The following is a 24,325-nucleotide window of genomic DNA, read 5'->3' as shown; positions in this document are numbered from 1 at the left end:
CGGCCGCCAAGCGGCTGGAAGAAAAAAGGGCGGCGGGACAGCTAGCCCTCGAGGGACCGAGGCAATTACCGCGGCCGGTCCCGCCCAGCTCTCCAGCAGCAGCGGGCGCTGGAGGGCGGGAAAAGGCAGGCGCGCGCCTCGCTTCAGCCGCGGAGGGCGGGAAGAGGCGGCGGAGGGCGGGAAGAGGCGGTCCTTGCCGCCCGCCCGCCCCTGCCATGCCAAGTTATGCCAAAAGCAGTTCCTTGATTAAACAAACAAATACCACGACCACCCCCCACCCCACCCCCCCCCACCCCCCAAAAAAAGGGGCCCTGTACAATAGTTAAATTTTATTACAAGTGTAATAAACGTAATGATTTTTTTTTAGCACTAAGGCAATCACAGTTTCATAAGTTATATATATATATATGTATACAATTTACACAAGTCTACATTGACAAATCAATTACCAGTCACATCAACGAGGGGTTTGTGTTATGGCAAATAAAGTTTATGAAAATTCACAGTTAATCTGCAAGTATTTTAAAGATGCAGGAATCATATTGCACGTAAGAAAACGGTGGATGCCGAGGAGCAGATTTACAGTGTTCCAGCTATTCCTTCACAGAATGTACATTGGTCATCATCATGCAAAAACTTCAAATACAGAATGGTATCATGTACCACGGTAAACAGTTACTCACAATGTAAGTTTTAAATAGAGTAGCAAAAAAGCTGTTAGGTTTCTCTTTAAACCATATTTAAATTCTTAAAATATCATAAAACACTTTGATAAAATCAAACGGAATTACAGTTGTCACATTATCTTCTTAGTATTCTTCCTTGTCTTTTCCTTTCTTTTCCTTTTCATCCTGTAGTGCAGTACCGAGTTTCTTTATAAGGACTGACAACACTTTGTCCAAAGGATCCATGACACCGCGCTGCAGCCACTTGGGAATAGTAGTCCTCGCATGGTGAAAGCCCAGCTTCTGGAGGATGTAGTCAACGCCAACAGGATCAATTTTTCTCCCAGTCCATGATATTAATCTAGAAAACAATAAACAGGGGACAATCTCAAATATATAAATATAGCCCCTGGCACTTGTGCAAACAAACATCTGTTTTTACCATTGTTACCCCTGACGCACTTGCATCCAACGGGCATGGCTTCAAACTTAATGTACACAGGTAAGCTGAAGATGACCAATGGAATGACCTTTCAAAGGAAGAGGATGCTCAAGGAGGCAAAAATCCAGGACCAGGCTGCCTCCAGACGATGTTTGAACCCATGCATGCTTACTGCTAACACAAAATGCCCACTGTCAGGATTTCTTTGGCCTGCATTGATTTGTTGTTTCAATACGTGAATGAACACTGAGGTCCTCCAGCAGTGTCAGCAGAGGTGAAAAAACCAAACCAACCCCAACACAGAGAAAAGTCATTTTCAGCGATTAAAAGTGTATATTGAGAGCAGCAAGTTGCTGCTGTACACGCTGTTCTTTTGTGGTCAGTTGAAACTGCCATATAGCAAGTAGTACATGATACTTTTTTTATTTTAAGGTGACTGCTTAAAGAAGTCTTAAAGAACTGGAATGCTGAAAATGAAAATCTGCAAGATGAAAAAATACACGGCAGAAAGTGAATGGACTGCCGTAGCACAGAGTGAAACACGGTAATCTGTGGTCCTTAATGAGCTTAATTTTACTGTATCCTAATTTTGAAGAACCTCCAACAGGATCTTTAATCTCTGTAATTTCTAATCTAGAAATTAACTGATGCAATAGATAATTGTGTTATCCAACACTTGTCATGTCCTGTAGCCGGTATCTTTCATAGCAGTGCTAACAGCCAAAGACAAATCCGTAACACATCTGTGCACAAAGTTTGGGCCAAGCTGACTCTGAAGCGTAATCAGAGATGATGCTAAAAACTGTAAATTTCACTAAGGCAGAGATATAGAAAAATAACATCAAGTATGACTCATCAAAATGACACTCATTGCTAAGTCTGCAAGACTATGCAGCCTTTTTAGCTGCAAGCATTTCATCAAGAGGGAGAGAGCAGCAGCTGGAGTATAGATGCGAGTAATGAGTTTAATTATTGCTTCTTAATTAAACACATCCATGTAGTTATTCTGTTTTTCCCATGAGGCTTTCATTTCTCCTCTATAAAAACAGCTGGGAGATGGTGTGAGCAGTGTAATGACAGTACGCCCAGAACATCAACTCCCAGATTTTGAGTTGTTAGTTTAGTAGGGAACCTTTACTGGGTTTGGTTTCTTACTCCTTGTTCTCCCACAGACCTGTGTCCTTTAATAGCAAGAGAATACTAGTGTAAGGTTGTCACTTGTACAGCAGATTTCATTTGAGGTTGACCTGATTATCCCTTAGGCAGGAAAGGAAACTCAGCCACGTGTCAATTAATGGACTAACAGATTTTTTTCTTGCCAGCATCTCATGGGAAGTCTGCAGTACAGTAAGTAGATTGCTTTCCTCCTATTCTTACCTAGGAACAGTTTTACATCCTAAAAGCTCCATTGGCCTAACTCAAGATAACTTTAAAGCTATCTGGATAACTTTAAAGATTACTTCAAACGTTTTAAAGTAGCCTAACATGGTCCCACAAAATCTTAGTCATCTGTTCAGAGCAGAGTTCACCATGTATTAATCCATTTAGTCCATTTTTATTGTTAGATCTACAATATCCATGTCCACATGATCAATCCTTTTAGGAGCTGAACAGCATCAACTTGGAAACACATGTCATTTGCAGGACAGTACCCACAGGTAAGATGCACAGACAAGAGAGTGCAGGTAAGCCTGCTTGTTACCTGAGTGTGGGTTCCAAATGCCAAGTATTGCACATAAATTCTCTCCAGTCGACTGTAGTGTAAGTAATGCTTTCCTCCGCCTCTTTGTCAGCGGAGCTGTCGTCTAGAACACCAACGGAGTTTTTCTGTCCTGGACGAGCAGCCAAAATGCGAGGAGGAAAAATTGCTACAAAACAGAAAGAGGGAAAACCCCACCCCAAGTCAGTTACAAGCATCTCACTTGAATTCTCTTTGCACATCATTTAAATAAAAGAAAAGCATAAATTAAAAAAAAAAAAACCAACACACCACCTTGTGGTTTGGTTTTACAGAATTTCTGGCAAACAGCTTTGATTTGAATAAAGTGCTAGTAAAAAATATCTTATGAAAACTGTAATAGACACTGGATAATACTGGAATGTGGGATTCTTCCTTCTCTCTGCCAGCCCAAGGCATCCAGATACAGGGGCTTTCTTCCAAATTCAATTCAACAAAGCATATATATTACATTCCATAAACGAAGTACGGACACACTCCTGGTATAGAGTATTTTTATGGACTGACAGAGTGTAGTCTCTGAGAAGGAGGACGGCGGGGGAATAGTTAAGTTAAATCTTTGTCCTGAGGCATCAAGAGGACAACCTGAACCCAGCTCTTATTGTTTATTCATCTTAAGCCTGCAAAAAAATCTCTGTTTGGTGCACTTCACAAATACATCAAACTCACTTGTCTTCAATTTGCTTTTCTTCGCAAAGACCACACATTGCTTAAGAATGCATGCACCAAATTTCAATGCTGCAACTGAACATATTCACGTGGAAAAGGTAAAGCATTCTGAAGTCTGAAAAATGCATGTCTCAAAAGAAACACCACTGATGAAAGGACTGCAATACAAGTAATGTAGCTTCCTAAAGCAGTTTGCATCTGCACATAACATCTTACAAAAGGAAAGTTAAACTAAACACCAGGTGTCAAAACAGGAGCATGATTATGACTTGTAGTAACCAGCACAAGCTCATCAATAGTGGGTAAGGAACAGAAATGCAGGAGTATGTCTGTTCTCTGCAGCACACTCCATGTAAGTGCTGCAATGGAGCTGAGCTGACTGAATGGGTTTTGAACAACCTACTGTGCCCACGCAGTGTAGCAAAGCGCGCCTCGCTGAGTACAGCTCCCTACACAGTGGTGGCACGTCAGTGTAGTGATACTACAAAGCTTTTAAGTTTGCCTGCAACCACTCTGCTTCCATTCCTACAGGAGCTGACTTAAAATCAGCTCAAGTATTTTCTGAACATTGTTACGCATTTTGAGAAGTGCCAAACTACCTCTTGGCTTTCAGTCCAAAATAACCCAGAAAAACCTTTTTGTTATTGTATGGTTAAATTTCACTTATCAGTGATTGAAAGAGCTAACTATCATTTCATAGCATGAAGTTCAGATTTCAAGAATAATTAATAATATTTCTGATTATTTCAATGGCAGCAAAGTTAGGCTTAACTTTTTTAAAATTAAATCAATTTTTAACAAGTCAGCTCTTCATAAAAAGTATGATTTATTTCCTACTGAATAGTCTGACAACTGCAGATTGTCACACAAGTGTTACCTTTTGTGGTAAAGGAAACAACTTACCTTTTTCTTTTTCTTTTAGATAAGCAGATACCAAGTCATGCAGAAACATAATCAGTTCAGCATCCATAGTCACACAAATGTGGTCTGTAAATTCAGTTACTACACTGCACTCCACCTTTGGTTTAACACTTGTATCTACAGTCAGATAAAAGCAGTATTAATACGCTTCTAAGTACAGATGGTATACATAAAAGTACACAGAACGTGAACACAACAAATTTGAAAATGATACTGCTCTTACTGAACCAGAGACTCAGAGAGGAAGGACCACAATTAAGAGCTGTGTTTAGCAGCCTCAGCACTTTTTAAACAGTTTTCCCATCAAAGTAACATCTGGTATTTTGTAAAAGATATTGAAAATAAAGAAATACTACCGTGTACCAACCCTGATCATGCTCAACATGGAAACTCAAACTAGAGCAGTTATCTAGTGCTTGTGCTACACTGTCAGTGCATGATTTTAGACAATAAGAAAACCTAATAGCAGATTTTGCTAGTTTGGCTATTAAAAAACAACCAAAACCCAAGAGGTTGACTTATCCAGCAGAATTATGCAGGATCAGGTATGGAGTAAAACCACAGCTGAGCCAAAATAACCACCTACATTTATGTCTTATACCTTCAGAATTCTTATTTCCCACTAGTTCCAACTGCATCTGAAGATAACATTTTGAAAAGAGCATAAAATGTAGGTACCCATCTCGTGTTCTGTTTTTCAGAATGGCCCTCTTTTAAAATATTTTAATAAGAAAAACAACCCTCTAAAAACAGCCAACCATGCTGAAATGTTCATATTATTTATCTTAGGAAGTTTTTTTCTATAGTGACCAGTCTCTGGACTAGATCTTTACTTTCTCAGCAGAACTCCCTCCACGTATTTTTACGAAATGATACCCTTTCTTGCAGATCTGCAGTAATTCTCAGATTAAATCCTCTTCTTTTAGCACAGTAGCTTTGTATTTAACTCCTCATTTATGACAAATAGCTTCGGACCAAGAAAAAACAAACTGTTTACTGCACCTTGTAACGAAGGCTCCTGAGGCTCTTGAACGTGAATGGATTTAAAATCCAGCTGCATCCTTGGCAATGCAAAGATGGTTTCAGTTTCATGGTTGTAACTGGAGCCACCTCTGAAGCCACTTAGCAAGCTTGAGCTTTTCACTGTTGTGCTGCTCTCTGGGTTGTTAGCATCAACATTTCGAAGCAGGTTTAGCTCTACATGGACAACAGGAAATTGCTGAATTCAGTAGTCTTTATTAAAAAATGGTTCTTGTCAGCACTGAGGGTGACAAATTTTCACAAAATGCATCTCATAACAAGAAGGAAAGAAGTGTCAGAACCACAACATCCAAGCACTTCTAAGAATCTTTGCTAGTTTTTTGGAAGCTTAAAGTCCATATTAAAGGAGGAAAAGACTGGAACTACTGCAAGGCCAGATACATAAACATGCTGTACATTAACAAAACATTCTGGCTTTACTGCACAGTTTGAAAAAGGACTTGGCTCAGTAACACCTCCAGCTGTTCAGCATATTGCTATGCTTCATTCCACAGTTCACCATAAGGTTCCCAAGAAGAAACAGCTTACATCATTTCAAATTCCCTTCTCCCTGTAGCCTGCTTGAAATTTAGCAGCTGTTGAACAGCACCATCTGCACTGCCTGGCAAGCAGACAGATCCCAAAACTTAATGAACATTAATAATCTAACCTTCATTCCTTGTGGCTGTAACATAATTGAACCATTCTTTCACGCTGGCAACACCATGTGGGGGGTTTTCATGGCGGCGCCTCGTGATCTTTGTGATTGTCGCCATAGGGCTTTCGAGGGCTCCACACGGTTTGGTGACCATAGTGTTATGGCCCAAATGGAAGTCCAGGGTTTGCACAATATATGTGGAGTGTTCACTAGTACCTGCATTGAAGATGTGGGCAGCATAGGGTAAGACAGAGGGGGAAAAAAAAAGAGAGAAAAAAAAAAAAAAAGGAAAAGCAGCTTGGTAAGGGTGGCAGGATTTTTCCTCTCCTTGCACAGGTATATAACATGAATAACCAGTATGGCAGTGGCAGTAAAAACTGGTATGAAGCTTGCATACAACAGAAAAATTAAATCCTCATTAGCTACAGGCAGTAGAAACTTCACAATATGAAGACAAATATAAGCAATAAGACAATCAAAATTCATCATACAGAAACACAAGGAGTACATAAACACAGACATGCAATCAACAAGGCCAACAATCCACTTTGTAGGCACGTTATCAGGGATATATCTAGTATATTTGAAAATGTACTTTGCATTATTCCACAGATAAATCAAACTGCTAAAGATGGAGAGGGAACAAGTTATTATTTTAGGTAAGAAGTAAATTTTGGGGAAAAAAATCTTGAATTGCAACTTAAAAGAAGATAAGCTTTCCTTTGATTTCTTCTCACCTATCAATACTTTCTTAAAATGCATTTAAAGGAATTTAGAAAAGATAGGAAATGGTTTAAATTACCATCTTCCCAAACTTTCTGGGCTTCTGTCCAAAATGCAATATTGGGTTCTTCAAGGTGAAATAAGGCCCATGATTTGGAGCGGAAATTAGGTCCATGAAAACAAGCCAGTGTCATATGGTTTCCATGCAGGCTCATGGATCCTCCAAATTGCATTCCATCTTCTGGCAATGGCATCTGAAATAAGGATATATGGCACCCAGACACCACTTTCAGAACTCCTGGCCAATGGCGATGATGGGCTGCATCCAACACTAGAAAGTGAACATGCAATAGCAAGAACAAACTTTAGGAAAGAGAAAAATACAGAAAAGGCTGCTGCCATATTTATATTTTTATTAGAACCATGGAATTATGAGCAATATTTTCTAATCTATTTCACTGACTGTTCCATCTTTGTGATCTAAGGTGGTTGTAGCTTAAGAGTTCCTGAACAAGCGTACTTGGAAATCAATGACTTCACTCACTGTCTTCAGACTAATAATGGTTTCAGCTCATAACCAACAGAAAGTAAGAAGAACGTCACACTTCCACTGCCACTCAAAGTAAAATTTTTCAGAAAGACTTCAAAATAGACTTTGAAAAGTATTTCAACTCTATTGAAATAGTATGAAAACTGAAAAAAATATTTTTCTATTTTAAAATACATATTTTTAACTAACCTCCCAAAATAACATAAGTTAGTTGTTATTGTACTCCAGGTCTAGCGGAGTACTCGAGTTATTAACGTCCTTCATTGAAAGGTTATTGCCAGCCCAAATTGACAGGAAAAAATGTACTGAAGAAACTATTTCAAGCCAAATAGATATAATTGCACATATAAAGTTGCTCATATGGATTTTTGCAATTAAAACACCTTACTTGGGAAGTACATTAATTTTTGTACCACTTACATTGCTCATGTGAGCTTCTCTCTAAGTTGTTGGCCATTGTCTTGGGAGGCAGATACGGAACAGGTCCCCAGGTGGACAAAGCTCGCTTGCTTGTATCAAACTGCTGAGTAAAGAACTCCTGGAGTTTCATTCCTATTTTTATTAGGTCTGGTGTAGTCGATCTTGAAATCATCACTTGGAAGATATCCCATTTCAAGTCCCCATGGACAAATATCTCGCTAGATATTAAAAACAGCAGGAATGTTAACAGTTAATTTATTTCCTACTGAGAAAAAAAAATAATCAAAAAACAAACCACAAAACAATGAACCTTTGCTTTTTAGCAGACGCTTACATTTTTGGTTAGCAATACTGGGCAGAAGACGTATAGGCAGGATTTGACCTTATCAACAAACGTGATGCATTTTAAACACAGGAAGCAGTATTACCTTTTATCGGACATGCTCGAGTCCAAAGCATTATACAGGTTAATTTTCCATTCATCCTGTAGTTTAAGATCAGCATTACTGAAGATTCCCATTAGGATACTGGACCCCATATAGTCAACACGTGCTTCAGTAGAACCCATGGTAATTTGAATTTTATGGCTGGGCTGTTGGTTCGGGTGTTCAGAAATATGAGCTGAAATAGAACCAAAGCAAAACAGAAATATAACGTTAAAGAAAATCAGTTTTTCCATTGGTATCAGCCTTATGCCATCCACATGACACAGAGGGGCTGAGAAAGCACTAGGTTTTTTCCAGATGCATGGGGAGGTGATTACTCTGGTGTAGCGCCAGAACACCCAGCCTCTTTCCAAAGCCTGTTTTGCATGTCCCAGACCATAAGCACTTGTGAAATTCTAGGAGAAGCTGAAATGCTATCAAATCTTTCAGTTGCCATCCGTCCAGAGAGCTGAGAGGGGCTGGAGGGTGGCATAAATAGGTAGTGTAATTCTGTAGCGATCTTAGGACTGAATCAGCTATCCCTTCAAAGTGTGCTTCCTAGTCAGACTGCATGAGTAAGAATCCAAAGGTTTTATACAGTAGCATGTTCACAAAGTGAGGTACTGTATATATTCTTCAGTTTTTCACATTTGTTGTCTGAAGCATATACTAATACCAAGCAGCTTTCCAACTTACCCACCATCTCCAGGGTATTAACATCTATGGTACCTCCAACAACTCCCCCTCTGGAGTCCAACTGTGATCTGCCCAAGCCAACAGACATGCTAATTTCCCGATCTCTGCTACTACCCACAGACAGACGACCCTGGCTTTTCAAACCACTGGTGGTCCACCTAGAACAGAGGTGAAAATAGACAACAATTTTCCAGGCTGTCCAAAGAGAAACTGAAAATACTGGACAGCAGCAAATATCATGGTTTAGGCATATGTGACTTCAGGATTAAGCATCCATCAGCATTCATGAGGGGCTTCACAGCTCAAAACTGAAGTAGTTTGGATCTTAAGAGCTAGAAACAACAGGCTGTTTACAGTCTATGGGGAAGATCGGGTTTTTTGCCCCCAAAACAACACTGTCTGTTTAAAGATGCTTGTTCTCTTTTATACTTACGTTGTATTGCCCATTACATTGCTCATATTCATTTGAACATTTAATTGTTTTAGGTTCATAGCAAATACAACCAGTGTTTCCCATGGTGTTCCTTGCTGGCTTCCAGCTTTATTTGACTTATTGAATGGAGTTGATGTTTTTGAGAGAGTATCTAAAGAAAGCAGTAGAGAGAAATTTAAATTATTCCACATGCTAGGAAAAACTGGCAGAATATATTTGTTGTACATATTATAAAAGCACAGGCTAACACTGTATTTAAGAAGTGCCACAAAACTATGAGTGAGGATAAGTGAGAACTAGAGGATTTGTAATATGTGTTGCTTCAGTTGTCACAGAAATTGACTCATTTTACACTTTTATTTTTACTAATGTCTTTAAGAGAAACAATTTTTAATTTGCAGTCAGTCATGCAAGAGCATATTTTAAATCATTTAGCTGTCTGAAAATACCAGTTCATTCAGAAAATGAATTAGTATTTGAATATTCAGGTGGCAGTTAATTGCACAAGTGCAAAGTCAGAATTTCAAGTATTAGCATATTCCTTGCTCTTTTTAAAAAAATCATGGCAATACTCTTAAATCCTGTGTAAAACTGCATTTCCTATCAACAAGCCAGTCTATCAGTCATAAATCCTTCTCCAACTGTGTCTTCTCTGAAAAACTATTCATACATAACATCTTGCTTGCATTTTAAACAGACCAAACACCTGCCTTCTCTTTTCTCACAGACATTTTTCCTAGACTAAAAAAAGCACCATACTTCTACATCTCCTATCCATATCTAATGCCCTGTGAACAGCTACACTGCTATGAGACAATACAGCAACATGTGTAGTGAAAGAAATGAAAAGTTACTTTATTTCTTATATGGCCTCTTATTTAGGCCTCTTAGTGTGAGCCTGAAGTCTCAGATGAAATGAAATAACTGACGTCACCTGTGAGCTGTGATACCAGCCCTCTGCTAACAGCATGGTAACTTCTTGGATGAGAACTCATGGCCAAGAAGATGATTATGTAATCAAATTAAGCTGGAGAACCCACCTAATCCCAACTAAACTACTCCTGCTCTAGTAAAAGAAACTGCAGTTTTATAGAAAGTATGCTAACAAACTACACTTTGATTCATCCGTTTCAGACATTTTCCTTTCTCTAAGCCATTGACTCTGCACTCCCAGGCACAGTGGAAAATAATATATTATGGTTGCTTTCTGCAAAGCAGCAATGACACACTTCTTTCACACGACTGCTGGAAATACTTTAAAAAACTAAAGATCACATTGTCTACTAACCTCTCTGAGGCACTGAAGAGTCAGACACACTCCTGGATCTTGTAACAGCAGGAGACTTTAAGCTATGAGATGCTGTCCCAGGTGACATACTGCTGCTTGCAGTATGTTCACTAAAAACATTAGGTGACTGTGCCATATGCGTGAATGAAGCAGACTGGCAGGGCTGCTCCCATGTCCGACAGTATGCTTTCCGTGACGATTCCGGAGAAAGATGCTGGCTTACTCCTTCAATTGAATCTGGCGTTCCAGGACCCGATGCTACTAGAAAAAAAGCAGCAACATGAAAGGCAGAAAAACTACTTAATTTTTGTTTAACAAGATCCTCATACACTAAGAAGTATTTGGACAGTGTCAAAATATATTTTGTTTATTCTGACTAAAGGTTTTCCTCTGTCTTCATTAATATAAGCTCTTTAAATAATTCCATGACCTATTTTAGAAATTTTCCATTTCTTCTTTCTAGGATTTTCTATTAAACTTTTGAGAGTGACTGCATATGGAATAAATTATAATACATTTATATCTAGTCACATATGTAATAATACCCAGGTAATAAATGTTTATACAATTCCTACTATAACCCCTTGTACAAAAAGGTTTAACACAATAAGAACCAGTGTCTTACCTGGAAGATTTATTGTTTGATCACCTAGGAAAAGCCGTCTAGCAATGCTTCTCCTGTACCAAGCCCTTGGGAAGGCTAGAATCTCACTGAGGCGGCGCATGTCGTATTTAAAAGAAGCAGATCCAATATCACAGACCGCTGAAAAAGAAAAAACACATACTGTAAACTCTCAGCAGTTAACAGGTTTTGGTAACCACATTTAATTAATAGGTGTACAATACAGTCAAATACTTCTTTACCTAGCAGTATAGTCTCTACTGAAATGAAAAAACAGTTTTACTGAGGTGTTGCCTTTTCTCCACATCCAGTATTAGATATAACCACATTTCATAAAGGCAAGATGGAACCTAAGAATACAACTGATGTTGGGTCCTACTTGTGTTGTATGTGCCTCAGACACCTCACCTGAGGTCTTTAATGGCAACCATTCTGCTGTTTGCCCAGTAATTCAGGATCCTATGTGCAGTGAGGAAAAACAAATAAATAAGAAATCTTTAAACTCCACTTCTACTTCAAGGTTCCTTGAGTATTGAGGAGTCCAGCTCTCACTGTAGCTTCACAGGCACCAGCTGGTGAGGTGGCAAGGTGGTGAATTTGACAGGTAGTAAATGAACACAGACTGCAGAACTGCATCACTGAGTTAATTCTGACTGCATTGCTGTGTGTTTAAGATAATAACACACAGCAAATGTCAGACCCATTACAAAAAAAAATAAAAGAAAAAAGAAAAAAGATAATGAAGAATGCTAAGGTGGCAGCTTGTGAAGGAGATTCAGCTGTAATTTTTAATATGCACAGCATATCACCTCTATAATACCACCCTTAATTGTGCTAGATAATCAACTTTGATTTTTTTTTTCCTCTCTATGGGAAGATTGCTTCAAAACTAGACTATTTCTAGCTTTCGTATAAAAAAAAAAAAAAGAAAAAAAAGGATGAGTATCTGTAAAAGATTTTGTCCTATTCAGGTAGCAAGAGAGAGCTGTGAAATACCTGTTTCTGAAGAGAGGACAATGAAATGGGTGCTTAGTGCTTACCAAACTAGGTCCAGCTGAAACCTTAACCAACTTTGGGAACAAATGTATCAAAAAGTTTTATTATTATACTGGTTTATCTGTTACAAAATGTATTAAGAGACAAATCAGCAAGGAGAAACAGTTTGTTCATCCTTCTGTTCTGATGGAAGGGTGACACAGAAGAGCATTCACACTAGGGCACTGGGGGGCTGCTGAAGGTCATCCCCTTGCTGCTCACTCCTGTTACATGGAGACTTACCGAAGCTGTGCTATATAGGCACCGTGGGCATACTGCGACTGCTTTCTAACTTTAGCAAGCAAGTTAGTGCAGCGTAACAGATGGAGAAAACCCAGCAGAATTCCACCAAACAAGCTGAAAAGAAACCCAGACCAAAGGCCAACCCTCATCGTATACATTTTTCTTAATTATTAGTAGTCCCTTCAACTGATTGGTCTGAGAAACATACATTGCTGGATTACCATCACTGCTCCTGATCATCAGCAGTAAAACAGATTTGCAGTGGTACACCAAAATGAAATGATGTAATTCGAGGATTTCAAACCCACTATTTTAACTCTAACAATGCATGACAGTGAGGAAAAAATGAAATATTTTAGAAAGAAGGATTATTTTTTTTGGGGGGGGGGGAGGGAACAAGAACTACTAGTATAACTAATATAAAAGTATTTACAAGCTAACCAAGGCTACCAATTTTGTCACGTAAAGAAATTACATAAACAAGAACAGATATTAAATGTTCCATCTCATTGCCATTTATGTAGTCTCGTATCACTGCACTGCAGTCACACAGACTTCTGGAGCTCTCCAGAAACAGGGCTAAAAAATAAAGGGCATAGATATTGCTCAACAAACAATACTCTTCAAAGACTAGTTTCTCAGGTACAAAGCTAATGTACAGAACAGCACTTTATCTGAAGAAAAATATATATTGTGCAATTAGGTGGAAAATAACTACCTTGTTTTGCATGCTAAGAACTTACAATAAAGTTGACATACTAAGATCACTACTAAATAATGACCTGAAACCACTTCCTTCTGACAATACCTGACAGAAATATCTGCAATACAACTAAAATGACACCTAACTTAAAGCTGACTAAACAGAAACTATGTAGGCTTTATCGCTGTTGTGGGTTGGCTGCAGCTAACAGCCAAATGCCCACCGAGCTGCTCACTCGTTCCACTCTCCTGTGGGAGAGGGAGAAAACAGTAGGCAGGCAAGGAGGCTTGTGCATTGAAGCAGCAATGGTTTCACAGGGAAAGCTTAACCTGTGCATGCAAAAGAAGAAAAAAATAAAATTGTTCACTGCTCCTCACGGACAGGCAGATGTTTAGCTGTTTGCTGGGAAGAAGGGCCTCAGCACACTTAACAGCTGCTTTGGAAGACAAATGCCATAACCACCAATATCCTTCCTTCCTCCCGCTTTCCCTGAGCTTTATTACTGAGCACACCATCATCACATGCTATGGAATATCCCTGTGGTCAATGTGGGTTGGCTGTCCCAGCTGTGTCAACCCCAGAGCAAAGCAGGAAAGAGAGAAGGCCTGTTCAGCCACAGCCAACACACTTGTGTGTTACCAACACTATTTCAGCCCCAAACGCAAAGCATGGCACCATACAGGCTGCTACAAAGAAGGCTAACTGCATCCTAGTTACAGCCAGCACAATCTCAGAATATTCAAGAGTCACATTAAGTCACAGGGACTGATGTCAGAGATGTGTTTGAGCAAGTCATTTAGTTGCATTACATGAAGCAGGAGGCTAAAAAAGTGCATCTGCAAATAGGTACTCCGAGCAAAACCTTTACTACGTGGTACAAGTAGATGGCTCTCACACATCTACAGAAGTGCTGAGAGTAAAGACAATCACTGGAACAGCAGTTCTGTAATTACCTGAATAGATGGGATTAAAAGGAAACAAGCACTTACCAGATATGTTTATCAATGTAGTATCTATCTTGCTGGTAGCTTTGCTTGCAGACTGACTCTCAAAAAAGGAAGAACCTCCTGAACGCCTTATTCGTGACAGGCTGACTTTCACAAACTCAAGGTTAATGCTTAAAGAATCCTTCCGGCCAGTGACCGAAGTTGGCTCCTCATCCACATTGCCTAGAAACAGAAAGGAGAAAGTTTAATCTTCCATGACCTTTTCAAATCTTCAGCTCAGAAAGCCATGCCAAACTTAAACAATGTTCATTAAACCAAACAAAAACTTGTTCTGTACCTAAGGCTCCTGACCCAGGGGTGAGAACAGTAACGGCAGATTTCTGTTTTCCAGCTCCATACGGATGGAACACGTAAAGGGAAAAGTCAGACATGCAGGCGGTAAAGCTGAGGCCTGAGGAGCTGCTACTTGAAGTAGTTAAGTCTGACTGGCTGCTGCTGTGCCGCGTTCTGCCAAGGGGGCTGCCGAGTCCAGGTGACGAACCTGAGGTCACATTTTTTTTGGCAAAAGTTAGCTTCAGTACAAAAAAAATTTCAAACGTGAAAGAACACTGACTGTTAACAGCAATATTAAACAGACCAAATGCACATCAAATCATGCCCTTGTAGCAGCAATGTGGCTTAAATAGTCTACGTATCGATGCTAGCCTTTTGCAAGAGATACCTGAACTTGCTTAACCGATGCAAGAAAAACTCCAATATACTCTACCTACACAAGCTTTTACGGGAAGCTAATACATCATGAAGAAATCCCACTGAACTCACTAATACGTAAATGCCTAGCCTTAAGGCATGGAAAAGCTTAACTTCTCCTGTAATTTTAGACAACAGAACATTCCTTTTTATTTATGCTACAAGCTGTATATAGTGTCAGCATTCATATACGTATTACCTGGTCCTCCAGATTTACTAACTGAATTCTTTGAGCCACTCTGTGAAGTACTGCCAGCAACTGACGTATTTTCTGATGGGTACGTTGTGCCTAATGTTTCCAGTTCTCCTCGGTTTGAAGAGAAGACCAGATCCAGGGAAGGCAGCTTCAGCATACATTCAACTCTTGATACTGGTAAGCAACTGAACTTGATTTGAGAAGGCTGAAAGACAGAAAGAAAATAAAGCATTCAATGAACGAATATGAAATACTAAAAACATCCCAAATTTAACATATAAAGTGCTATGTATTTATTTTTTAAATCTAAGCAAGTTGAAGTCTTTTCACACTGGTTTTAGAATTAGTAACGTAACTGTATACAGGTTGATACAGACACACTCATTTCAGGCAATCCCTCCAACACCAGAGCTATTATTTGGACCAGTTTTTGGAAAACTTAAGACACAGGAAGCCTGGACGCAGAAGAGGATGTGTACATCCCCCTCTCTTTCTCCTCGTCAAGTCAATACATAGCTAGATGAGCCTGCAAGTAAAAGCTGAGAAAGGCTACAGATTGTAGTGGTTAATTTTCATAGGCATACAAAAAAAGAAATTAAAAAAAGCAAGTTAGAACACATTGTTCAATTTGGGAACACAATCAAGGAAAAAAATTTGTTTAGGCAAAGTGGAAAAATGTAGTAGCAACATTCAGGTCAAGCTCAAGTACTCTGAATCACTCTGTGGTAGCACTTATCTCTCTTACACGCATAAAAAGCCCAGAAACATCACATATTAAGCAGTATGAATAAGGCCTTGTAGATGATAACTGTACATTCCTACATTTTCCATATAAATTGAGAAGAGCTTTAATTATTAATTTTGGTTTGTAATGGTACCTATAAACAATGGATAGAAATACTTGTTATGAAAGATATTTTTTACAAAAATCCAAAAAAGACAAGGCAGAAATAATGATTAAAAATCCTCAGAGCTTTTGTGACTTCTCAAAACAGTTCATTTCTTTGGTCTCCACAGGACTAAACTACGTCAGAACTTCCGCTGCAAAACTCCTTTACCATCACACTAGACATCAGTATCTCAGAAAAGTCACTTGAAAATATTTTTTTATTTTTAAAAAAGCACACTTAGAAGCACGGATTGTCTCAAAGACTGTGACTGAAATTACTTCCTATACTGAATGTTGAGTTAAAATGCTCACCTGAACTCGTACATAAACCACCACATCTACAGGGAAGGATGAATATGCTGATGTCGAGGACGATACTAATGACGTTGTAGACTCTTCTAAGGGATCTTGTATATCAAATTGTCCCATGTCTTCATCCTGTGAACTAACAGCTTTTAACAAGTACAAGAACTCATTAGAAAGTGAATTTAAAGGGAAGAGCAGCTCAATGCCACTAGAAGACAGAACAAGAAAAAGCGTAGAGTACTAGAATACAAAATGCAACTTACCTGTGTAATTCCTTTCAATGGGTGTAATTGGAATGGTTTCAAGAGCTTTCTCTAGGAAGTCCAGTAAGCATGGGCTAATCACCATTTCCTCCGGCAACGACTGGAGCGCAACCCATGCATACAGTTTAGCAGTTTTCACTCCACCACTTCCTTTCCCTTTGGCTGCAACATTCAAAAGATAGATTTGTCTAATGTGATACCACTCAACAGTAGCTGATAGACATTAGAAGATACTTCATAACTAACAGCTGTTTCCTCTCATTCTCTGTCTCATCATCTGAAAAGGTGTAAATCAGATCGGTTAGAAAAAATTAAGCTGTAAGTTTTCACTAAGGAAACTGTGCAAAACCAAATGTTGGTCTGTCACTCTTGCTTGTAATTCCCTTGCGTGTGTTCTTGTCCAATTACTCTTATGTCATTGTCACCATTTTGCTTTTTAAAAAAAAGCATACTGAAATCAGATACACACACAATTCTTCTCCAAATACACAATGCAAAGTAACCACAGGAGCCTGGAAATGCAAGTGGAATTAGGAAAAACAAATACATGAACCTGAGAAGAATGTCAGCTTAAACTGAGAAAATACATCAAAGATTAAAACTGTAAGCGACCAGTCCTGCTATGTTTATGCAAAGAATAACTAAAGATTCTAAACCAGAGTTTTTAAAAGCTTGGAGCTAGCCTAAGTATAAACTAAATAAAAAGACTGTTGTCTTCCAAACCTGTGGAAGAGGCTAGCACTTGGATCCATGCTCATCAAAACACAAATATGCACAGAAGGGATTAATACCAGCTCAATTACTGTCTCTATGAAACACAGCTATTAGAAAGAACAGAGATAAATGAAGATACTGATTTTTAATTCTTCAAGAAAAATGTAAACTTTAGCTAAACAACTAAAACAGAGCTTAAAAATCCTTTCATTTGCCAAAAAAACCCACCAGCACTCACTTTTCATTCTATGCAAACTATTCTGTCTAGTGCTTCTGACCAGATTGTCCTATCTTGCTCTTACTGGACACCAAAGACAATAAGACAAGGTGCTTTCCATTCCAGAGGGAAATTAGTATTTAAAAAGTAGTATCAATAACAATACCTGTGTTTTGAAACAATTCGGAACTAATAAATATTTCTAAAAATACAATGCATAAAGAGACACAGTAATGGCAATCCTTAGTTTTGGGAGACACTTACACCATCATACCAGTGCAATTTCCGTAAGCCCCTCACCAAATGTAGAGCTTACAGACAGAAAAAACAGACCCAGTAACTGGGCACAATGTGGTAAAAATTAAAAGGCAAAGATTAGAAAGGGGATAGGAAAATACAGAACAAAACTGAAGAAAAGTGGTAAAAATGAAGATTACACAAGGTTCGGTAATCATAAAGAGAACCAACACTTAAAGGAGTAAGAGCTAATGGTTCAATAGCATGGATAATTGAGGAAGGTGTCCCCATCTCACTGTTCTCTCCCAGCATCTCCATTGGTTTTGCAAAAAAAACAAACCCAAAACAAACCACAACCAAAAAACCCCAAACACACACAACTTTCTTCAGTTACTAATTTTGTCCGCTCATCAAGTTTTGACAAAAATTTGGCTTTGTTTTTGAAGTGATATTCAAATACAGAAGGAGAGAAGAGTGAATGTCTCAAAAGCTGGAGGTGCAATCTACATACCTCTAGATCTGACATGACGTAACAATGGACTCCTGCTTGAAAACAGGAAGCATTGGAGATAAACCAAAACTTTAAGTATTTTAACTCACGTTACTCCAAATCATGGCTATTTAAGGGCCTGCAACAGCTGAGGACACTAGTCTGGTATTTTGATTAATTCAAATATGTAAAAATGGCTGCTGAAGTACCACAAGAAATAACCAGGTTCCACAAAGCAATAATTTACTTATTACTTGTACAGCAGAAGGCACTTAAAAGCTGAAAGTATTCTTTGAATAGTGTAATGCATGGAAACAAGGATTCATCTGATGATTTTTTTTTTCTTGGATTACAAGGAATAAAGCAGTCAGCATTCACTTTTTATACAGATACTTAAACTTCACTTTCCAGTAATAAGCATTACTTCATTAAATGACACAGGGAGAAGGCAGTGACAGCCCATCACTGGGATATGGTGACTGCAACAGAAATCTTAGGGAAACTGGTTTGGCAAGTGATTTCTAAAAATGCATTCACACCCTTCTGGCATTGGGTTTCTGCAGCCAAAGTTAAGACTTGATAAATACAGTGCTTCAGGTAATGTGCAGACAGATCTAAAGCTAGTAGATTACATGAAGCAAAGCTACAAATCCATGACAGTTTTAGAAGGTTATTGTCCATAAGTACCTGATGGGATGGGTGGGGGTTGGGGAGGAAGTAAGGTGTTAGTCTTGCTGTGGATAGTGCTAGATAAAGGAGGAGAGGTGGCAGTATCTTTCATACCATACAGCTTGGACTCTTTGGAAAGGGTTCTTGGCAAAGAGGATCCTCGAGAAGTATTTGGCGATTCAGTCTTTAAAGTCTTAGAGTTGTAGTGCAACTGGAAAACAAAGAAAGATCAATTTAATTCATACAAGTAGCTCAATTTCTATACAGCAGTTTGGCATCATTCCTTCCCTTCAAAATAATTTTTTCCCCATTATTTATAAAAATACCTTGTTAAGATATGTTACATTCCCAACTATGACCTACAGAAATAGCTGGTACACATAAATCTTTGTGCAAAAAAGAAAAAAAAAAGATAAATTAATACACTATGAAAAAAAATATCAAGAAAACAGAGAAACAAAAGAAATAAACTATTTAGAAACAATGCCTAAAGCTTGTTCCTCCACTCTGTTATGTTGTACACATCCTGAGCTGCCAACTGTTTGCTCCTGCCTGCAGAGCTTGCTTTCTGTCTTACTGCACGGTGGAACTATTCCACTACTAAACACCAGCATACAGAAAGTTGCATAACGAATAAAAATAATAAAATATTCCAAGAGTTCACACCTCCTCTACGTGCATAATACACTATCAACAAAAACACAGAACATAACAAAAGCTGTAGAGAATGTATAGTTATTCCTGAATTTGACAAAAGGTGATGGGCAGGACCTGAGACATAACTATTTTCCCTGAAGATAGCCCAGAAAACTAGAAAATGGACACATATAGTCCTTCCACATCATATTACTAGAAAAGCCAGGCTGCTTCAAGTGAAAAGCACTTGATTTATGGCATTGCCTCAACTGAACTGCATGAAGGTTCTGTGCAGCAGTGACCTATTTTTCCTTTTCATACTTACTGTGATTTCAAATCACCAAATACAAGAACATTTCTGTTGAGACCCTTTCTCACTAGGATATAGAAACAACAATTAAAAAACCCCAAGAGTGTACAGTCTGATGGTGTTTGAGAGAACACGGTCTTAAAAAAATGCTTTTTATACCAAGATTCTGACTGCTATAATAAGCAATGTGGAAGACACAGCAAGAGAGCTCTATCTGTTAGTGGGCCAACTGCAATGCTGCCCTTCCCATGAATTACTGAGAGTGAACAGACCTTCCTTTATTTAAAAAGGGCATAAAATACAAATTACCTGTCAGAGAAGAAAACAAGCCAAAACAGCTGTCTAATTTTAGACACCAAAACATTAATGGTACAGATTTCTTCTCATTATATCATATCACATACACTGTTTGTTATGGAGTGTCATTTGACATAGCTTTATTTTTGATCATACATACAAGATTTTGGGTTCACCCCCAAGAAAACAATCATAAAAGTGTCTATGAGTTTTCAGTGTACTGTTCCAGAAATCATTATTCCTATTTTAGCAGTACCTACATAACTGAAAAAAGATTTTGCCCAGCTGCTCTGTGTATATATATATGAACTTGTGCATACTGTAACCATGTATTTGCTTTGAAATCACATTTGAGCAGAGAGAAAGAGCAAGCACTTCCCTGCTGAGGTATACACTCCTTTTACCTTTACATCCACCCCAGGAATATAAAACACTGTTGTCTCCACATCACTAGATTTTGTCTGTAGAGATGATGGCACTTTCTTGCCAGCAAGTAAGTGAGAAGTAGATGCATAATTAGTTTGAAATTTCTTCTTTTTTGAAGGAGACTCTTGATCCAAACTTCTGGAACTTCGATCATAGCTCCTAAAATAAATACACTGCAAGTTATTAAAGAAAGCTTCATACTCATATTAATAAGAGTGTATTTTCTAGTATTAAAAAACCTAGAGATGTCTAAAACAAATTTGTAGTATCAACTGTGTAAAGAAGCATTTCAACCTCTGCTTTACTTTCTGTGACCTCTACACCCTTCCTGTCTGTCCACTCTGCCATTTTCATTATGTGATTATTTCAGGCAGTAAAATCTACAAAATTATTGTTATGTCATTAGAGAAACACCCTCCAACGCTCTGTACTCTTGCAGTCATCTACGTTACCCAATGTGATCTGTGAAAACTCTTCAAAATGCAGAAAACACTAGTTTTCCTTCTGTGCTGTAAGGCCTGTCTTCATATAAATTCTTGAGAGATTCTTTTTCCTTCTGTATCAATTCTCAGAAAAGCGTGTCTTGGAAAGACAGAAACCAAATTGCTGGCTAATTACAAATCTCCTATGTATACTTCTCAGTAAGAAAAAGTATTTCTCATTTGTTTCTATTTCTTACAATTAGAGTTAAAAAAGGTAAATCTCATTTCCTTATACTATACTTATTAAGAATTATTTTTGTTGAAAAATAAGTTTCTTCAAATTCACTTGTAAATGTAAAGCTGCCATTAGATCCCAAATCATGTACACATGAAAAAAGGAGAATTTAAAAACTGAGGACGATATCAAACCTCATTAAGATCAGAAGTAAAGCACTTCTATTGCCTCAGATAAAAATAATATTTTTAAAAGCATTTTGTTAAGAAAGACATGGAATATGAGCATGCTTTTACACTCAGAAAATAATGGGAGCCCTCAAAGATGATGAGAAAACACATTAGTCCCCACTGTTAGTCAAACCATTATATGGTTTCACTAAGTTGTAAAGTTACTTCTTTGGAAGCTGAAAAAAAAATAATCATCCCAGTGCTCTGAAAGCCTAACATTGTTTATAAGAGATAAAGCATGATCTGAAAAGTAAAACCAGAAGAGAGGCATATGCTGACTTCTGCCAAACAAATGCAACTCCCCACCTGGCCATAACAACTGCCACTTACAGTGATGCTATGAAGTAGCGGTCATTACTACGAATAAAGTGATGGTAACACACTAACACATACATCTTCTATGCTTTTCAAATGGGTCAGTGCTTAAATCATTAATTATTGTGCATATAACCATAACTTAAGTGATGGAAATACTCTATGGCCTTAACAACCAAAGCAGAATAAAAGTACTCACACCCCATTCGTCATAAGGCAACCAAGTAACACTTTCCTTACCTGCGTAAGCTAATGTCATCATGTTCTTGCTGAAGCATTGTCGGGTGCAGCACACATTTTCCACAATCAATTTCAACCCTGATATCAAGTTCAAAGTCAATGTTTCTCTCCGTGGTGGTGCCGGTCATACTTCTGTTGCTGGGCGTCGTGGGCCAGTGCTCAGTGAACAGCTGGTGGACAGCAGCAAAGCCTGTGGCTTTCTTGCGGGAGGTACCCCTGCACAGGCACAATTGTGGGTCAGGTATCAGCTTGACATTGACCTGAACAGGTGGCAGGAGGTCTTCTTAGACTACCTCCACACTCAGAATGTCATTGTTTAAGAACTTTTTCCCAAAAAGGCCTTATCTGACACACAGCATGTGATCCATCTCCCATTAACACATTACCACGTATCCTTTCTTAGTATAGGGTACCACAAAGAACTAAGACTTTCTTAAATTCTCAATCAAGAAAAGGAGTGAAAAGATATATACAATAATTTCCATATTTTTAAATATTTACATTATTACATGCACTTTGTGGAAGTATGATCACTGGATAAAAGTTATGCTGTATTTGACAAATCTGTCATATGGTCCCACTAAAACCTGCCCTGTGCTTCAAAAAACTCAATTCCCAAGTTCTTTTATTCTGCTCCAAGCCATGAAATTTCTAACAGTCACCTCCTTTTCCAATGAGATTCTCCTCCTTCCTGCACAGTCACCTTTGCCAAACACAACCACCTCTGCCTCCCACAGAGCCACTTCAGGCAAAACTCAGTCCTTCACCAGCAACAGACTTTGCAGCTTTAAAGTCAGCATTTCAAGTGATTTTTCTAAACGTCTCTGTTCTTTCTCAGGGCCATTACTTACGGTGGTTTCCTATAAAAGTATGTCCTCTCTCTTTCATGGTCATCCTCCTTCTCAGAGTCCTCACTGCTTGATGACAAGCTGTCATCCCGGCGTCCTTCTTCAGGCTGGAAGGGAATGCCGGGTGAGAAGACTACTGGAGTTTTGGGTGAACCAAATACCGAGCATGAGCCTTCACTAGTAGATGAGTAATGGGAGGGACCATCAATAGTTACAGACAAAAGGTCCATTTCTGTCTCCTCTGGAAACTGATTATAAAAAGACAAAAAGTTATTAAATTTCCACAGATACTTCCATCGAGAATGCATTAGATAGCTCTGGAAATAAAAGAAGCAAGAGTGCTATGAGAAACTCACTCCTAAGTTCCTCATGATACAGAGACAGCAGAAGTAGAACTTGCCAGACGGATTATGAAAAAGAAAGAAACGAAAGCTTGGTGGGGAGACATTTGCCATTGCCTAGTGATTGAGCTCAGCCTGTTAGCTAAATATGTGTCGTGCTCTGACCAATTCATACAATCAGATGGAATGGAAACATTTAATTTCAGAATATTTTTAAGGAAAAGAACAAAAGACAGCAAAAAAATCATCAGGACCCTTGCAGAGGGGGTAAGGCACGCAGAGACGTTAGTGAGGTGTGCATGCAGGATGCTAACGCAGAATGTACGGCACCGGGCTGCAGCTCAGGGCTGCACACAGGGCACATGTGCTTTAACACAAAATGAGCTTTGGGCCCAGTCTCCAAAAGAGGCCTCCTGTTTCTCATGTAAAACACGCCACAAGCACCACACAAGCAATTTTCAAACACTTAACTTCTTAAAATGCCTGTGAAAAACCATCTAGAAGTGTTAATTTAACACCAGCACTACCTACACGGTGTTACTATAGAGTTACACCGTCTGCACGTTTGAGTTGGAGCTCTGCTGAAGAACTGGCATTATAATGTCAGAAAGATTTTCTTTTTTTAAAAAAATATTCAACATTGAATACCTTGTTTGATAGCGCTTTGCTATGCCAATAGAACTGAAGCTAAGTTGGCTTATATATGACAACAACAAAAGGCAGAATAGCTTTTAAGTGTGAACGTATTTAAATGTGCAAAGCACATTTCTATGTTTCATTTCCCTCTCTCTCAGGAACAGGAACTTATTTCCTGGGAGCATGAGTTGGAAGGGAGAAAAAGTACTTTACTATCTCTTGAGTTTGTTTTTCTGTTTCTTTGTTTGGTTTATGTTTAGATTTGCTTTTATTGGTTTGGGTTTTGGGTTTGGCTGATTTTTTTTTTAAAAAAAAACCATAACCTGTACTATGTTCGCTAAACACGTTTTTTTAAAGCGGTTAAACTCCACCATTTGTTCTCTGGGTATTTTGGCACATTCCCTACTCACGATTATTTGAAAATGTCTTAATCTGCATTAAATAAAGGAATTCCAACAGA

At 38.5% G+C, this 24,325-nt stretch overlaps 1 protein-coding gene across 12 annotated transcripts in view; it reads right to left on the bottom strand.

Annotated features, from left to right (window-relative positions):
• Nucleotides 1-314: 314 nt before the first annotated feature.
• Nucleotides 315-24,325, bottom strand: part of BLTP1 (bridge-like lipid transfer protein family member 1) — a 125,014-nt gene continuing 101,003 nt past the window's right edge. For 7 of the 12 annotated variants that reach the window (XM_056358447.1, XM_056358483.1, XM_056358531.1 and 4 more), the window contains 21 exons: nt 22,892-23,136; nt 22,041-22,256; nt 20,577-20,757; nt 18,948-19,140; nt 16,603-16,764; nt 16,346-16,485; nt 15,148-15,349; nt 14,536-14,739; nt 14,241-14,420; nt 11,274-11,411; nt 10,649-10,909; nt 9,361-9,511; nt 8,928-9,085; nt 8,235-8,427; nt 7,807-8,024; nt 6,916-7,167; nt 6,126-6,329; nt 5,438-5,632; nt 4,418-4,552; nt 2,810-2,975; nt 315-1,026 (listed from right to left, as the gene is read on the bottom strand). In XM_056358447.1, the coding sequence (XP_056214422.1) occupies nt 810-1,026; nt 2,810-2,975; nt 4,418-4,552; nt 5,438-5,632; nt 6,126-6,329; nt 6,916-7,167; nt 7,807-8,024; nt 8,235-8,427; nt 8,928-9,085; nt 9,361-9,511; nt 10,649-10,909; nt 11,274-11,411; nt 14,241-14,420; nt 14,536-14,739; nt 15,148-15,349; nt 16,346-16,485; nt 16,603-16,764; nt 18,948-19,140; nt 20,577-20,757; nt 22,041-22,256; nt 22,892-23,136 (4,011 nt within the window). In that variant the 3' untranslated portion in view covers nt 315-809. The remainder of the gene's footprint in view (nt 1,027-2,809; nt 2,976-4,417; nt 4,553-5,437; nt 5,633-6,125; nt 6,330-6,915; nt 7,168-7,806; nt 8,025-8,234; nt 8,428-8,927; nt 9,086-9,360; nt 9,512-10,648; nt 10,910-11,273; nt 11,412-14,240; nt 14,421-14,535; nt 14,740-15,147; nt 15,350-16,345; nt 16,486-16,602; nt 16,765-18,947; nt 19,141-20,576; nt 20,758-22,040; nt 22,257-22,891; nt 23,137-24,325) is intronic. The other 5 variants (XM_056358456.1, XM_056358549.1, XM_056358522.1 and 2 more) reach the window with 3 other exon arrangements.

The sequence above is a fragment of the Falco biarmicus genome, chromosome 1 (assembly GCF_023638135.1).
Source record: "Falco biarmicus isolate bFalBia1 chromosome 1, bFalBia1.pri, whole genome shotgun sequence".
In the NCBI taxonomy this organism is placed as follows: domain Eukaryota; kingdom Metazoa; phylum Chordata; class Aves; order Falconiformes; family Falconidae; genus Falco; species Falco biarmicus.
Note: the sequence above shows the minus strand (reverse complement) of the source record. Positions and strands in the feature narration are given on the sequence as shown.